Source organism: Corvus moneduloides, chromosome 6 (assembly GCF_009650955.1).
Source record: "Corvus moneduloides isolate bCorMon1 chromosome 6, bCorMon1.pri, whole genome shotgun sequence".
Lineage (NCBI taxonomy): Eukaryota > Metazoa > Chordata > Aves > Passeriformes > Corvidae > Corvus > Corvus moneduloides.
The window spans coordinates 16,259,710-16,276,342 of NC_045481.1; the positions used below are offsets into that span (position 1 = coordinate 16,259,710).

Consider the following 16,633-nt stretch of genomic DNA (forward strand, 5'->3'; position numbering starts at 1 on the left):
AGAAAGAGGCCATGCAGATAGGGATGAAGGGGGCTGTGGAGCTCCTGGCCACAGCGGGCTGTTGATGCCGAATATTCATGTGGGTGTAAGGGGAAGCTGGAACAGCTGATGGCTAAGAAACGCATTAATAGCTGATGAATACAAAGAAAATATTTTGTCTCAAGGATTCCCTGAGTCACAAACAATTGGAGACTGTTGATGGAAGTGTCGTATGCTTGGCTTGCTGTCCTCTTCTTTCTTAAGGCTCTGCATTTGATGTTAGAGCTTTGGTTTGATCCAGGATGTCTACTGTATGTTTTCATGTAGTATACAAAAAAAGATCACTACATTTATGCAGCACTATCAGTGAAGTGAATTATTAATATTATTTTGAGGACAGTTCAATTTAAATTACTATCAGAACAAATATGTACCAAGTATTCTGCACCTGCAGAGCTGCTTCAAAGAAAGTTCACATTTTTGAGTGATCTAAGGAAAATGCCAAGGTATTTTGGCCTAGAAGAAAAAGGAGGCAGGATATAGGCCAGAGTAGCAAAACAGAGAATACTAAAAGTGAGAAAATTAATTACAAGTTTCATGGATTCTTTTAGCTGCTCAACAACATTCTTTATTTATTTATAAACCTGTCTTAGCATATAAAGAATCAAATATTACAGCAATTTTAACCCCTGATGACAATTCTATCTCTGACAATCAGCCGCTGCATGTGTCCAGCTGAAAACCCCGGATGCAGAGATCAGCCGTTCACCATCCTGTACAGAGTGATGGATATGGTGTCTGGGAGGTCTGTGCCTTCAGACATTTTTCAGATGCAAGCAACAACTCGCTACCCTGGAGCCTATTACATCTTCCAAATCAAATCAGGGAACGAGGGCAGGGAATTCTACATGCGGGTAAGTCTAGCGCTCACTGGGGGAAAACATGAGTTAGCTGTATATCCTGATAGCAGAACTAAGTTTTTCATGACTATCATTTAAAGCTTCAGTATGAGGCATTTTTTACACACAGACATGCAGAGCAGTGTGCTGATCTGCAGGAACTGCTGGATCTCTCAGGAGAGTAACCTACCCAAAGTAAACATGCTTCTCCTAAGAGACAGTAGGTTTAGGAAAGCCCAGAGCTGTACCTATCTCTAAGAATAGCTCAGGTCTCCCAAGCTCAAGAGAAACTATTGTGCCAAGCTGTTTTTTATTTGATGGACAACCAGCAATTGTCACTGAAAGATTCAGTGTTTCTTGTCTGTTTTATTAAACTCTTCATTGGAAATTGAAAAATGTGAAAACCAAAAAAGTAAGCAAAAACCCCACCCCTTTATGTCAACAATTGACTTTCTGGGTTCTTTGCTTTCATTTGTTATGAATTTTTTCACTAAGAACACACATTTTATGTAGATACTGTTAGAGAAAATGTAATTACCTGGGCTTTTTTAATCTGTTTTCCTCAGAAGATCTCTCTGTTCCCCAGTCATCTTTGCCACACCACTGACATGCAGAGATTTCAGAAGTGTCAGGAGAGAATGGGGTACATCCACAAGGGACGGTGACGCTCAGGAGGTTGATTTTCAGCTCTAGGCAAAACCTGGCTCAGACACTCACATTAAGTCTTGTTCTGTGGCTACTGAAAGTTCCCATCCTTCACGGACATGGGTAGTGGGATAGATTCCAGGACATATTTCTCTCAAGAACCTCAGATTCCCACTGTAAGAAAAGGAAAATATTTCAAAATCCTGAATGGACAAGTGGTCCCATTACGTTACAATAATTTACATCTCACAAGAGCTTTCCTGTTGCAAAGTCATTACCGATCCCACTGACCTTTTCCCCTCATCTGGGCTGATCCAGCAGGTGCTGAAGCCCCAGCTCCCATCCCCATTGCCCAAGCCTGCTGGTTCCATTGATTTACCACGTCATTCCCTGGGCAGTAGGTGGGCAGGGTCACATGGGAGGGACACTGTGACCTTGCTGAGGCACCAGGACCCAGTCTGGCACGGACCAGGCAACACACCCAGCACCTCCTCATGGCTATGTTGGCTTTGCCTGATCAAAGGTAACAAACACCCAGTTTTGGGGTAAAACAGGACCCACTGTGTCTACGTAAGTTCCCAATGCAAAACAAACTGCAGTTGGTTTTAACATCAGCAGGTCTGATTTTTAAATGCACATAATCCACTGTTCTGGTCAGATATTGCAAAGCTTCCATTTATTGAAGGACTGGTTTTCTGAAGTGCTATCGCATATTCAAAGCTCTCTTTCGAGGGTGAGGTTTGTGCCTCTAACATACACAATGTACCACAAACCTGGACCCCATCCACATGAGAACACCTGTTGTCCAAGTTCTGTTAACATAACCCTTTCTGGGTGTTCGCTGCTTCACAGTAACACTGTCCTTTACATCAAACTAAAGAGTACCTCAAACAAACAAACAAACAAACAGGTATCATTACTTGTTTATACCCTAAATCCATGTTTTCATCTTTTTTCTTTCTTGGGCAATAGCAAGTGTCTATGTTCAATAGCCACTTTAATGTGCAGGGCTCGCAAAGGCTTTACAAACTGTAGAAGGTGATAGTTCATGCAAAACACTGAAAAGAAGCCAAATGCTGAAATGAAACTCTGTCCCATCAATTGCAGTGGTTTCAAACAATGCAACAGAAAACACCTATTTTGGCTGCTTGAAGACTGTAGTGAGACAGTAGGTTTGAAGAACCAGTTTTGGCAATCTCACTTGCTTTCTCTTGTTTTGTGCACAGCAAACGGGACCTATCAGTGCAACTCTGGTGATGACCCGCCCCGTGAAGGGGCCCCGTACTATTGAGTTGGACTTGGAAATGATCACTGTTAACACTGTCATCAACTTCAGAGGAAGCTCTGTCATCCGGCTGAGGATATTCGTATCACAGTACTCCTTCTAAACCTCGAGTTTGTGCCCTGGAAACACTAAGCCAAAAGAGACAGTTCCTCCTCTGCAGAACTCTCTCCTCAAAAGCCAGTACATATAGCAGCTCCAGACCAAATCACTATTTCCACAGACCCGGTCACCTATGCCTGTCTGAGCAGGGAGGCCTCTTCATGCACAGTCCCTACCAGGATGCAGACATCTGAAGATGTATTGTCAGCAGATCCCATATGATTCTCTATGTGGTCATGTATTTTAAGGACTCTTCTTCTCACTGTAAACACTTCTAGGGCATGAGTCTATGTGAAAGACTGTGAACCTTTGTAGCTCCAAGGCTGCTTAGCAGAAAGCACCAAAGAAACTGAGGGAAAAGCTGGCTTTTGCAATCTTGCCTTTTTTTAACCTTTTTTTTCGTTATAAATGAAAAGCAGACAAACAAGCAGAAACAGAAACAAAAAACTCACCTATTGAAACTAGGGACCTCAGAAGTCCTAATTTGCATTCCCAGTTATCTCTGGAATTATCAGTCAAGCACTTTGTTTCAATTCACCCTGCATTTGTCTTAGTTTCACCTGTTTTTTCTTTCATTCTATTTTATAGTTAAAATTCATTGTAAATTCATTCCAAAAAACCATGTTGTACTATGTAATCTTTTGCTTTCTGACAAAGTGTCACATATTTGGGTTCCTTTCTGTATTAAATCTTTCCATATAACAGAGTTCACAGAAATCTATCACTGGATGGTGTGTTTTACAACATTTAGGATTTTATGCTTATTTACACTCAAGATCTTTGACAGAGGCCTCCACTACCAAAATAGTGTCCAGCGTAAGTAGGGACTTGAGAGCAGATTAAGAATCAGAATTTTATTTTTCCCTGTTTTCTTGAGTGTGATAGTTGCAAACAGTTTGTAATGGCTACAAAGTAGTAATACTAACTCTGTAGTTATGGCTGCAATTAATCTCCTGTTCAAAGACCACTCAGGTCAGACCTGTCCAAATTCCTTCAAAAAATACGAATTGTTCTTTTCACTTGCAGTCTCTCTCCTACACTTCTAACATGAGGGGAAATAGCTGAAAAGGACCAGGACCAGTCTTATTCATGCTTCTACCACAAAGCAGACCGGACTATACCAGTACCTCAATCTCAAACAATGGGATCCCACAGTTTCCATGGGCACTGTCTTCTCAGGTATAACTGCTGTAACCAATAGAAAGTTTCTTCTAAAGTCTAATCTGCATCTCCATTGTAATCTGTTGCTTTTTAGCCTACTTCCAGTAGAAACTGAGAACCGTTTATCTACCCCTCTGCAGCAGTCTAACGTGTCTGAAGACTGTTGTCATGTCTCCCCTCAGACTGTTCTTCTCTAGTCTAAACAAACCCAATTCTTTTGGTCTTTCCTCATATATCACATTTTCTGGACCTTTGATCATTCTCGTTGCTCTCATCTGGATTCTCTCCAGTTGGTTCACATCTTTTTTGAAGTGCAGTGCCCAAAACTGTGAAAAGTATTCCAGCTGAGGCTTCTCAGTGCTAAGCTAAATCTATATATATGTTTAACAGTTTGAAAAAAAATTTAAAATTGTATAGTTGGAAGGTATAATGTGTGTTGAAGCCACTGGCACTTTGGTCTTTTATTATAATAAGGTGAGGGTTTATATGCCTTGTTCTTAAATTTGTCTGAAACAAGCTCTTTTGCTTTGTTTTTTCCTTACTGGCTTATTTGCTCTCTAGCACTGCTAGGACAGGAAGGATAATCTTCGCGTTGTCTTTTGAGAACTGGAAGTCCTTAGTGCTACCTAGGAGAAGGAGTTTACAAAGACTATCATGTGAGCAACTAGGAGCCGAGTAGCAGCATTATGTGAAGTCTTCATTGAAGTGGAGTATTAAATGAGAGAATAAAGACTTAGAAAGTTACTACAACACAGACTGCATGACACAGTCAGAAAACAGACTCTTGTTCCTAGTAAGCTATGTGAATCAGTAGAGACTCTGCTCTTTTTCCCTGTACTCAGCTTGAAGGAAGCCCTGATGCTCTCAGCAATGAAACACTGAGTTTAGCAGCTTCCATTTCTTAATGATTTAAAGGTTTTCTCTCTGCTGCTACAACATCCTGGGATGCTGTGGCTCAGAGCTCTGTCCTGTATTGTAAAAACAAAAAGGCTGAAGACTGACTCCAGGGTTTAGTGGGCCAAGCTGAAGGCAGAAAGCCAGTGAGTTTTATGAGCAGCCGACTGGAGGAGATAAATGCAGAGGAAATGGGCAGAGAAATATCAGAAACAAGAATTTGTTTCCTGAGTGTATCATGGCTCATCAAATACCACAGTCTTGGAGGGAAAAATAGAGATGATCAGGAAGGAGGAATGGTAGTTTATAACCATGGGACTAAAAGTGCTCCTGTTCCAGATGATGGAAATAAAGCATGGGAAACATGCAGGCTCTGGTGGACCAGAGAGCAGCCGAGGGACAGGCAAGGTCTTGCACTGAAGATGTCCAACTCTTAAAATGCTGACAGCTTTTCCAGTGCTTAAAATCCCCTCTTCTTCTCTTAAAATCCCCTTTTTGTGCCCCTATGTTATGGCTTCTTCATGTCCAGCTGAGGAGTCCTCTCTTCTTACCACCACATCACCTCCTGGAGTGGAAGCACACCCTGTTAGACACCAGACAGTTTGTCACTTCTGGCCTGTTCTCCCACAGCCCCCACATACCAACCTGATTTAACCCTAATTCAGAAACATCAAAACCCAGAGGAATTTCATAACAAAACACTTTGTTAAAAGAGTAAAGCTTGAATGCTTGGTTTTAGCAGGGTCCAGCAAATACTCATAAAACAGTATTACACTTTCTATATAAACATTCTGCGCCTTAAAAAAAAAGTGGAAAGTCTGGAAACAAAGGAATTCAGCCACTTCTCAACCGCCATAACATCTTTCATCACTCACTATCACTCCAGCCAACTTAAACTTTGCCAAAATATATGCCAGTCTCAAAATAATAAATTACTAGCAGTTTATAACATCTAAACTCTCTGTTTCCTAGTCAGGGGTCTGTTTTCAATAGACTATCACAGACTCAACTATTACAGCAATTCTCACCAAATTAAAAAAGATGACTATGCATGTCAGAGTTTTACAGCATGAAAGTTAAAAATGCAAACTTGCAACTGCTGCTTATATTCATGTTCTTCTTTGAGGCCAGGACTCCTCAAAAGCAGACAGAATTCCAGGTCTGCTCAGAAAATGATTCTTTATTCTAACCCACTGCCGAGGATTTTCTAACATGAAGAGTTTTACCATATGGTTAATGGCCAGTATTCTGACCAGCACCAGAGCAGGGCACAGACCCTGGTCTGGGTGTGTGTGGCTTCCCTCTGGCTCTGCTTGCTCAGGCTGGCAGAGCTGTTCCCTTGCCAAGCAGGGAAGGGACAGCTCTTTGCCTCTCCTGCCTGTCAGCTGTGATGTCTGTTTGAACATAGGTCCTCAGCAGAAAGACTGCCCTCCACTATGTGTTTGAACAGCACCTATTGCCAGTGCAATAACTGGAATAAAGGTAAAAGAAAGCAGATATGGCAGTAATCTTTGATACAGATCACAATGATTGGGAAGGAGAAGCTATTCTGATAAATGAACAAAGTGATTCATGCTAGTTGGGTTAGGTGCCAGAGGGAGTAGAATGGGTCCTATCATCTGGCTTATTTGAGATATTTTTAGGGAATTGACTTTTTTGACACAGACAACAAAATGTTATTTCACCCAAGAGTTTCCTGGATCCCACAGAACTGCTTTTCAACTGGTGATTCTCTCTGACTACAATAACTTTGTTAAAAATAACTAAACTTCTTTTGAGAACCTGGTCACCCACAATCACTGAGTGTAGTGTCCAGGGCCATTCATACAGAGCTCTCTCCTCTTCAGTTGGGGGCCTGTATTCATATTTACATTTTTTTTGACTTAGCCTTCAGAAGAGACAGCTTTTATTGTCTCGTAAACATGGTATCAGCATCAGCAGAACTTGCATATTAATTTTTCTCTGTCTAGAGCAGAACAATACAATCAGTACAGTTTGTGGTCATGCAAGTTCTCCAGTCTGGCTTATTCACAAAATATGCTACTGAATATCCTCCGCAGCATGTAGCTGTATTAGAACACAATGAAAATGTCATAGCATAAAGATGTTTAAAAAAAGAAAGGAATAAAAGTATGCCCTAATGTTATTCAATCCTGACAGGCATTATTGTCAAAATAAATCTCTATCCTGGATGGACAAAACCCTCATCTGGTGTTAATCTGCATGACTGATGCTTTTCAATGAAAAGATAACAAGTGTCCTTAGAATCTTCCCTGTGTATGTGTAAAGCACTGCACACATATCTGTATACAAGAGAATTTACAGAAGCTACAGAAGTGGTAGTGTGGCTCTGCATTTCGAAGTCAAAGAGCTGTAAGACAACATGGCACAAGCAAATTCTGTTTCCTCATCTGACCCAAGTCCAGACAAGTGATTTACACTCGTTACCTTTTGCTGCTCTAAGTCTTTGAACCAATTTTGAATAGCTTAACCGCAAAGCAGGTGCCATGCATGAAGACTGAGGATGATGGCCATAACTAGACTTTTGGAGATTCTGCAGAAAGCCTGCCCCAGAAAGGTGACACGTGCTGAAGGGTCAGTGCAACAGGGAGTGTAATGGTCCAGAGGTATTTGTGTGGGGATGTCAGTGATAGCTGACTGCTATCTGCACCTGCCTCTTTCCTCACCTGTTTCAGTGCAGAGTGTAACTGAAGATTTTAACTGTGCACATCAGATGTGGAAATCTCACCTATTCCCATTCTTAGCTCAAACTTCGGAGATCCCTCTAGTGGTTTGCAAGCTGATCCCCCTGGGTAACTCAACTAATACTGGTGAAGCCACACGAGGGAGAGTTTGGGTACAACTTCTACACCAGGAAGTAAATAATGATGCAGTAACCTCAGTGTAAGAATTGAGGAATGTATATGAGTAGCAAAGGGATCTATAGAAAACACTTCAGCAATGAAGAACTCCTGAAATATTCAGTGTCAATTCCCTTTCCCTTATCCCAGAGGTCACTCATTTTCCCTTTGGGGTTTGTCCTGGACAAATGATCTAATTATGGTCATGCACTGCAAGCACATGCTGAGTGAGCTCCACTTCTTCTCTGGCACTACGTAACACTTTTTATTTTGCTTTTTGGAGATCACTTGTAGGCTATTCATCTTTTCTAGGGCCTGATTGACCTCAATTGCTCGTCTCATATCCAAGGCAGAGTCATTATTTCCCCATCAGGTACTTATGCATCTACCACCTGTGCAAGCTTTCAATGTGTTTCACTGGAAATTGCACTGCCATGTTTGTAAGCACCCTTACAGCAAAGTATTAGGTGTGAATGGCTGAAAGGGTTGCCCAGCCTGCTGGTAGAGCCTGGCTTCATAAACAGGATTTCAAAAACCCCACAATTCCTTCGTTTTGAAGGTGAAAGATGCTCTTCTAGGTCCCTATTTTCTCCAGAAATGGCATCTGTTATGTTGTCTTGATCGTCTCAAGGCTTTTTAAGAAGTCTGATAAGGACATGCTTATGCAATACATCCTTAGGCTTTACAAACCTTGGATGAGGTTTTTCCAATTTGCAAACAGAGTATGTGGCCCTAGTCAGAGAGAGTTCATTGTGATCATCATTATGCTGAAGTCAGTGACCATTAAACACCTCACCTCAGGTCTAGATTTAGCCCAGTTTTATTTTAAGTCTCAAATCTCAGTGTCAGTGGTATAAATGTAAGCAGATATGTATTATTTTTAGAGTAGAGCTGAAAGCTTCTCTTCTGTAAATAAGTAATAGTATGATTGCAATATCTTTTTCTTTGTGGGCACTATCCTTGGGTTCTTTGAGATTTCCTGAGATAACCTTTAACATTTCAAAATTTCTTCTGGTATTTCAAGACATTCATTGATGTGTTTCCATGAATGATTCCTCACTCCTGCTCTTCAAAGGCCAGCCCAGGCACTTGATTCTGTTTTGTTAAAACATGAAGCTACACCCAAGCCTTTGCATAGTCACATCATTCATGGGACTTGTTCCTGTCTGTAACCTATGAGGGACTGTGTTGATTTCCTTAAGATTCTGCAGTGTTCTGAGTAATGCATGTGCATGTGTTTGTTCAGACTGGGACCTTAGTCTGGAGATTGTTCATCAGCAACTTGCTGCACATGTTCTCCAACCAAGATGTGAAACATGCTACAAAGGTTAGTTTTTGACAAAAATCTTCAGAGCATGGGGTTTCTTGGCTGCCTACACAAAATGCAAACACAATTCAAAGATCCAGGACCAGATTTCCCCAGTCTTCATGAGAAATTCCTGTTTTTCAGAAACATTTTGGTTAGTAAACTTGCTTTGTAGATTATGTGACATACAAACAAAAAGGAAGAAGGCCCGCCAAGATTACACGGATTTGTTATTAAAATCAGTATCCCCAAGAATACTGGATTCATCATTTAAAAATAATCCTTTGGACCATGACATCTGATGCCATTCAAGTAGGGCAGGGGGACAGAAAACCTGACTGCTTCCAAAACAACAGCAGCTGCTCAACAGAGATCCCTGGGCTCCTACAGTGACCAGAAAGATCTGCTAGCCCAAGTCTACACCCCAGGTCAGTGAAGAAACAAAACTCATAGAGACATAGAGCTGAAGGAGAGGTAATTTCACTGACTTCTGAATGATACCAAGTGGAGGTTTACATCATAATGTCTGCAAAATTTCTCACTGCATTTATACATCTGTATAAATGGAAAATTTAAAATTACCAAAATTAAAAGGACCAAGCTGTTACCTACTGCTCACATACTACCTGCAGGAAGGTTTAGTGTATCCCTTTGCCTTTCCTCAGGGTTGTGCTCACTTGGAATTACCCAGTCTGATTTGGTGTGAGTTAACAATGGCGTAAGTGACAGCATTCGGTTCACAGCAGTGTAGTCATACCCATGGATGCAAGAGAATTACAGAGAGATAAAATTACAATTGAACCAGAAGGTCAATAAAAAAGAACTTTCTGATTAGTTAACCTTCAGTGCTTTGGTTATGATGTCATTGACATGGACAAAAATAATCAACTAGAAACACAAAATATTAAAAAGGAGATTATCTCCTTAGAAAGATAACTGCCCAAGTAGCCTATAAATAGCTCTGAAATTAAGACATCCCACACAACATCTGGAAAAGGAAGAATTCACTCCCTGACCTCTTGCACCCTTGTCTCCCACAGCAGGATTAAGCACAGTTGATCCTTATCAGGATATAGACACAATGGCTGTTTGATGGTCGAGCCAAGAAAGAATCAAGCATGGCCAGAGGCAAGGGGAGGACACACCAAGATAATGTAGAAGTCCTAAAGAATGCTCTCTGTGTGCAGGATCTCTGAGACAGATCTCTTGCTGTATGAAGCATTTTAGCTCTGCTTGGGAAATACTAACAGTCACTTCAATAAAAATGGGGGGGGGGGGGGCAACATTCATGTGTTTGAACGCAGAATCAGTTTTCCAAAAAATGATGCCCTAGCCAATCTGTCACCTAATGAGATGCACTAGATACCAGAAACCTCTTAGTACAATGTTAGGTATAGCACATATAGTATCACCTTATACCAAGAGTTTATCCTGCAGCCAGTACAGGTGGAAGGAGGAGGACTCACTGCCCAGCTCGAAGGATACTGCATAGTGTTGCTGCTTAAACAGTCATTTTCCTAACTCTTACTTGCAGCCTGTCTAGGTTAATAAACATGTTATATTTTGAAGTCTTCTTTTTTTTTTTTTAAGAATAATTTTGTACTATAATTTTAAATGGATAGTTTCAATGTCCCTCATCCTGTCCCTTTAGCCTATAAACATTACTTCATTTCTAGCAGGAAATGAGCTTTTAAGTCTTGCATTGTTCTACAGCTCGTGAACAATTTGCATTGAATACACCAATTGAATACACCAATAGGGACTATTCTAAAGTTTTTTTAAAAATAAATACGTTTCTAACAAAAATTATAATTGAATTCTAGCTTATTTTGATCATTAACTGGTTTAGTGGTGTTCATATAAGATCACTGCAAGTATTCATGACAGAATTATGTAACCTCTTTGGAAAGCAAGGTGAATGAGGATCAGTGACACTGGCACACCTACTGGTCATAAACACTAGTGACATACAGGCAGTAGCAGAGAAAACTTCAAAGCAAAATGTAATTAATTTCCAAGAGGCTAATTTTCTTTCCCAGTTTCTATGTTGTACAGTTGCCCATACTTGGAGGTACATGTGTGTATTTTACCTTCATTTCCTGGGGAGTTTATGTGTGATAAGGCTCACATTAACATTTTGTGTAATACTAATTTATCTATACTAGGAGCTTGACCTATCTGAGGCATTTCTTTCCCCTGCAAGTCCAGTGAAGGTTGGAGCAGGTCACTGCTTCTGAGGGTGGGGATGGCTCCCTTGCCCAGCTCCCCCTTGAGCACCAGACATGCTTTATCCAGCACGTTTGGAGGGTGCATGGGAGGGTGTACAGGCTGCATGCCTTGGAAGTGCTCGCAGACCATCCCAGGAGATGAGCTCTCCTCCCAGCCTGACATGGTGCCATACTCCTCTCCCAGTTGTCTTGGGTCTTTGGAGTCAGTGAAGGCAGGGGTTTGTAAAGTGACCATGAGGCTACGGCCAGAATTTGGCTTTCAACTGGAAGAATAAACTTGTCTCCATAACAAGTAGTGATAATTCAGGCTGAGCTGGTTTCCTCATATATAAATCATTAACCAGTGGCCAGTTCTCACTCCTGCCTGCACTACATATCTTATGACTTCAGTACAACAAAGGCTTTTCCACCCACATGATACTCAATGACCCATGCCTAATGAGGTTTGAGTTTGTTGGTTGGGTTTGTGTTTTGCAGGTGGAATGTTCTTATTTCAGCAATTTGCAAGGACAGCCAAAACTGGCTCTGGTTTGCTTTGTGGAAAGGGAAGGAACTTATGTCACACAGTTGCTCCCTCACATTCTTATCGCTCAAGTAACTCGCTGCAAAGTGAGGTAGGTAATACGCCATTCGCCGGGCTTGTGATGATTTACAAGCCACTCAGAAAGCTGATATGCACTCAAAGGAAGTGCCGCCACTCATTCCCAGTATCACGAGTACGTGTCATTTCCCTTCACTACACTACAAACACATTAATTCTGAATCACATGCTCAAGAAAAATTACACTGAAATGAGAACACATGCAAACTGAAAGAGTAGTGGCCAAGTGCAGGAATGCTGAGCTGCAAAATTTCAGGAGAAGAAAGCAACTCTCTAGAACTACCCAAAGAAAATGAGAAAGCAGGTGTGACCCTTGATCAAAGACTTACGGTTCTACAGTCCACTCTGGGGTGCCCTGGTAGAAGTGGCCTTATGAGTGAAAGTAACAAGGAGCTGGTTTTCCACTCAATGTGGTAGAGAATGGACACCTCAGAAAACACAGCTGCTCTGACTTTACTGTTGGCATACAGCTGAAGTAGCCCAATACGAGGTTTCCACACCTGAGTCACTTTATCCTTCTTTCTCTAGTTGTTTAGAATTTGCTTTTTAGGTTGTTGTTATTACACATGCTGCCATGTTTGTCTTACATGGGGTTGCACATGGGACTGAATAGTGTGATCCCCTCCCCTCTACTGCTCTTTTCACAATGCAAGACCAATCTGTTCTGACAGTGTCCTCCCAGCCAAGGGACTAGAGCTCTGTGGATAAGGAAACGATCTCTCCAAAGCTGACTCACAAATGTGGACAAACCTGAAGTAGGTTGCACTTAGTCTCCTGTCAGTGCTACCCAGCCAGCTGGTAAAGGACACTCCACTGCTGGAGAGATGGGGTTTTGCTGGGCTATAAAACTTACACCCTGCAGGGATTTAACCTCCTGCTGCACTTCCTTAAGGGTAAGCTATGAATTGTATTTCCTTGAGAAGTTCCATGGGCTGTACTCTGTGTACCAGAACGCCTGCTTTCTCCTCCCTCTCTGTTTTTGGTGGCACCAGTTCCTCCTTAGGCCTGCAAGTACTGCTGAATGCTGTTAAACTGTCCTCAGTGTCAGCCTGCACATATCCAAATCAGTGACGGAAAAAATGAGCCCTACGTGTTTTTTCCAGGAAGTCAGACAGCAGTTCCCTGTCTCATACAGGTGAACACTTTCTCACGCCGGTAACTCGTTAGGACAGCATCTGTGATCTCAGCTCTTTCACAATGATGTTTATAGCCTGTGCCACAGTTTGTAAGGACTGGTCTGAACGGCGGCTGGTTGCTGATCTTTAACAGCATTTGTGCATTCCTATTTCTTCTCTTTCTAGCCTGTTTTATTCCTCCTTTCTTGGCCTCTGACACAGTTCACTCACCATACCATTCCAAAATCATCATCGAGGCCCCCTAAAATCCAGTACTGAAACACATCCTCCATCTGCCTGCTAATGAAAATCCTTGTCACTCATGGGATCACCAAGTCAGTTTTAGCAAAAGAACAGCCACAGCTTTGGCTGAGAAGTGTTTGCTTAGGTTTTCTAAGATCTTGAAAAACCAATTTAATAAACCCTTGTTTGTTTGGATGACTGCACCTTCCATCTTCCACCACACTTTTCATTATGTCACTTGGATACAAATGCATGTGGTTTTAAAGTTAAATCCTTGATCTGCAGTGAAATAATTAACCTTTCACACTTGAATTCCTTGCTACCATACAATCTAGTTTTTATAGAACTAAGGGTTAAAGCAATAGTGACAACTGAAAGTACTTGAGGCAAGTAGGTATTTGTTCACCATGGAAGGCCAGCCTTCATCATACATATATAAACTTTTGGGCTTGGGAAGTATAGGTAAATAGCATAATAAAGATACTGTGTCCTGCAAATAAGTATTTGTACCTACAGTTACTAGTGCTTACTCAGGATTCTTGAAAATAATCTCTCAAGAAAATACTGTCAAGAATAAATAACCTGCAGTTTTCAGCTGTTAAACTTCCTGGTAAAACACTGGTCTGTGATGGCTGCACCCATCCACACAGATATATCATTGAGTTTTACCAAGTTGTAACCCATTTCAGTCTGTTTGGCAGAGCAGTCTCTGCAGGGCTGTATGTTCTCTCCTCTCTGAATACTTTTGTATATAACTAAACAGAGGTTAAATATGCAAATCCTCAGCTTTGGGGTGAGAGTGCATCCTTGCTCCTATCCTACAATCCCTAGTAATATCAGCAAGGGTTGTGGCTATAGCACATTCACCTCCCAGTGATTCTGGGTGCAAGGCTAAGGAGCAACCAGTGCTGCTAGCAGTTCTGCACAGGGAAGGCTGGGAGTGTGGGCAGCAGGTTGGCTTTCCCTTATTTCCTGTACCTTAAGAGTGCTTTATACTGGTGTGTTTACCTGGGAACAGAGCAAAACAACCTGCAGCTGGGTTAAAGTGTTAAAATTAGGGCAGAGAGGGCTGGTAGCTTCTGTTTCTAGTTATGTCATTTCTTAAATGGCTTTAAGTACCTTGCCTTTTCCTGAGGGATGTGCCCAAAACTCTAGCTTGGAGGTTAGTGTTTGTCTCCTTTTGAACCAAGCAATTTTAGATGGAAGAACAGCATGCCAGCTTCTGTGAAGGACCAGTCATGGGCCTCCATGGATCTTCTTCCCAGCTCCCTCACTTCCATGGGGCCAGCAGGCTTTAAACTGCAGTGATTTCTGTAATGGCTTTTTGTCATCACCCTCTTTCAGCAAGGTAAATGAGGTTTGCTTTCACCTGAAAATAGAAGACAAAAAAAAAAGCTTTTTACAACTGGAAACAATAAATTATTTTTGTGGTTTTGGGCCTTTTTCTTGACTTGGTCCCTTTCAGACCAAGGAAAAGGATCTTTTGTGTGCTGCCCTTGCTCTGTGCGCGGGTGACACCTGGCTGGCCTCTTCTTCCCAGGGATAGGAACATCTGCTCGTCCTTGGGCAGGCCTGTGTCTGCTTTTGGGAGACAGGCCAGCCCTGAGGCTCTGAGCAGACTCTAGAGAGATGATGGTGTGAAAATACAGGGCAGGGCAGCAGCACCTGGCCCTGAGGTCCCAAAAAGAGAGAAGGGAGGAAAGGGGCTAGGCAGGTGTTTGACCTTGGCTTGGACAGGCAGGGTCCCAGGCCCCGAGGAAACTGGGAGGACATGGAGAGCTGCTTCCTATCCCCTCTTCCACATTGAAAGAGGCATTTCTGGGCAATATCACAGGCAAGTGGGACTGTAACAGCGTTTGGGGAGACAGCCCAGAAGTACCCCACAGGGTTGCATGATCCCAGCCTAGTGGGAGATCATATCCTTGGGAGACTGGGCTGCACAAACAGCCCAGGAAACATTCCCCAGGTACGGAAAGGGCTGTGCCTGTAAGGTTTTCACTGGCATGGGTAAGAGAGGGGAGAGAGGATAAAGTGTAGGAGTGACAGTTTCCAGCTCCCCACAGGCCTAGTGTCCCCCCCAGCCCCAGCCCAGCCTGAGCCCCACGAAGGTGTCTGATGCCTGGGGCTGGGGATGCCGCCCTGCTCACTGGATGGGGGTGCACAGGGGTGCCCTGGCTTCCCACGCAGCCCTCAGCTTCCCCAACTACTGAGGCTCCCTGCCAATTCCCTCCTCACTCCCTTCATAGAGCAGGGGAATACGAAAATACAGACATATGTTTAAGCCATTGCCTGCATTTGGACTTCTCCTTTCAGTCAATTTCTAACTGCAGCATTTAAGCCCCACAGATTTTCACTGCTAACTGGTCACAGCTAGCATTCCTTGATGTGCTTTTGAATCAGATGAACTGAAATAGTTCTGTAAGATCTATCATGTCTCTGGCTTGTAAAATACAATTATTTCTTACTAGGTTACACTAATATTTTGTAATTCATTCTTAATATTATTCTTCAATAAAGCTCTGCGCAAACAATCTATCCCACAGGAGGAACTTCTGCCAGATCCCAGATGTCAAACACATTTCCTTCAAATACAGGAGTTCGTGACCTTTTATGTTTGTTAATGTGACGCCATGGAAATTATTTATAATAAATAAGCATATTTCAGACTCAGGTGCTCCATGGGCCCTTTTTCAGTGATACAACAACCTTTCCTGATACAGGTCTTTCCTGTTTTGTTGTGGGGTTTTTTCCCCCTAACAATGAAGGTTTGGGAATAATTTGAAACCCTGTTAGTGAACCAAGTCCAACTACTGCACTAAAAGGTAGACTGAACCTTTTGAGATAACACATCTTTCATATCTTTCCTGAAATCAGCAACAGATAAGGTTCTAACTTTCTCTTTTATCCTTAACCCTGAAAATGCAATTTTTAAACTGCAGACTGTATAAATAAATTGTCTTACAGCACTGAATCAAAGAGGAAACTACTGGAATTGTTTGGATCTAAATGACATTTAGATCATTTGATATACCCACTGATTTTTGCATGCAGCAAGCTCATTTTAAAGCTGGGCTAGCACCACCTACCCACAGTCTTCCAGGTATAAGAGCTCTAGAAAACGTCTGAAGGTGTCAATATGTTGATAACACTTAATCTTATCTTTTTTCAGTAGGTGTGACAATGACCTCCCAAACCTGTGCCAGATTAAGAGCATCTGGCTCTTAATGAAGTCAGGCAAGAAAAGGATCCAATTAGAAAACAGTGCAAGGAGCATGCCTTGGCTCTGTTTCATGCTTTTCTCAACTACACATAAAGGT

General features: G+C 42.1%; 1 protein-coding gene across 2 annotated transcripts in view; it reads left to right on the forward strand.

Moving 5' to 3' along the window:
* The window catches only part of FBLN5 (fibulin 5), a 48,614-nt gene extending 41,445 nt beyond the window's left edge, over nt 1-7,169 (forward strand). For both annotated transcript variants that reach the window (XM_032112636.1, XM_032112635.1), the window contains exons 10-11: nt 698-893; nt 2,750-7,169. In XM_032112636.1, coding sequence (XP_031968527.1) covers nt 698-893; nt 2,750-2,911 — 358 coding nt within the window. In that variant the 3' untranslated portion in view covers nt 2,912-7,169. The remainder of the gene's footprint in view (nt 1-697; nt 894-2,749) is intronic.
* Nucleotides 7,170-16,633: the final 9,464 nt, after the last annotated feature.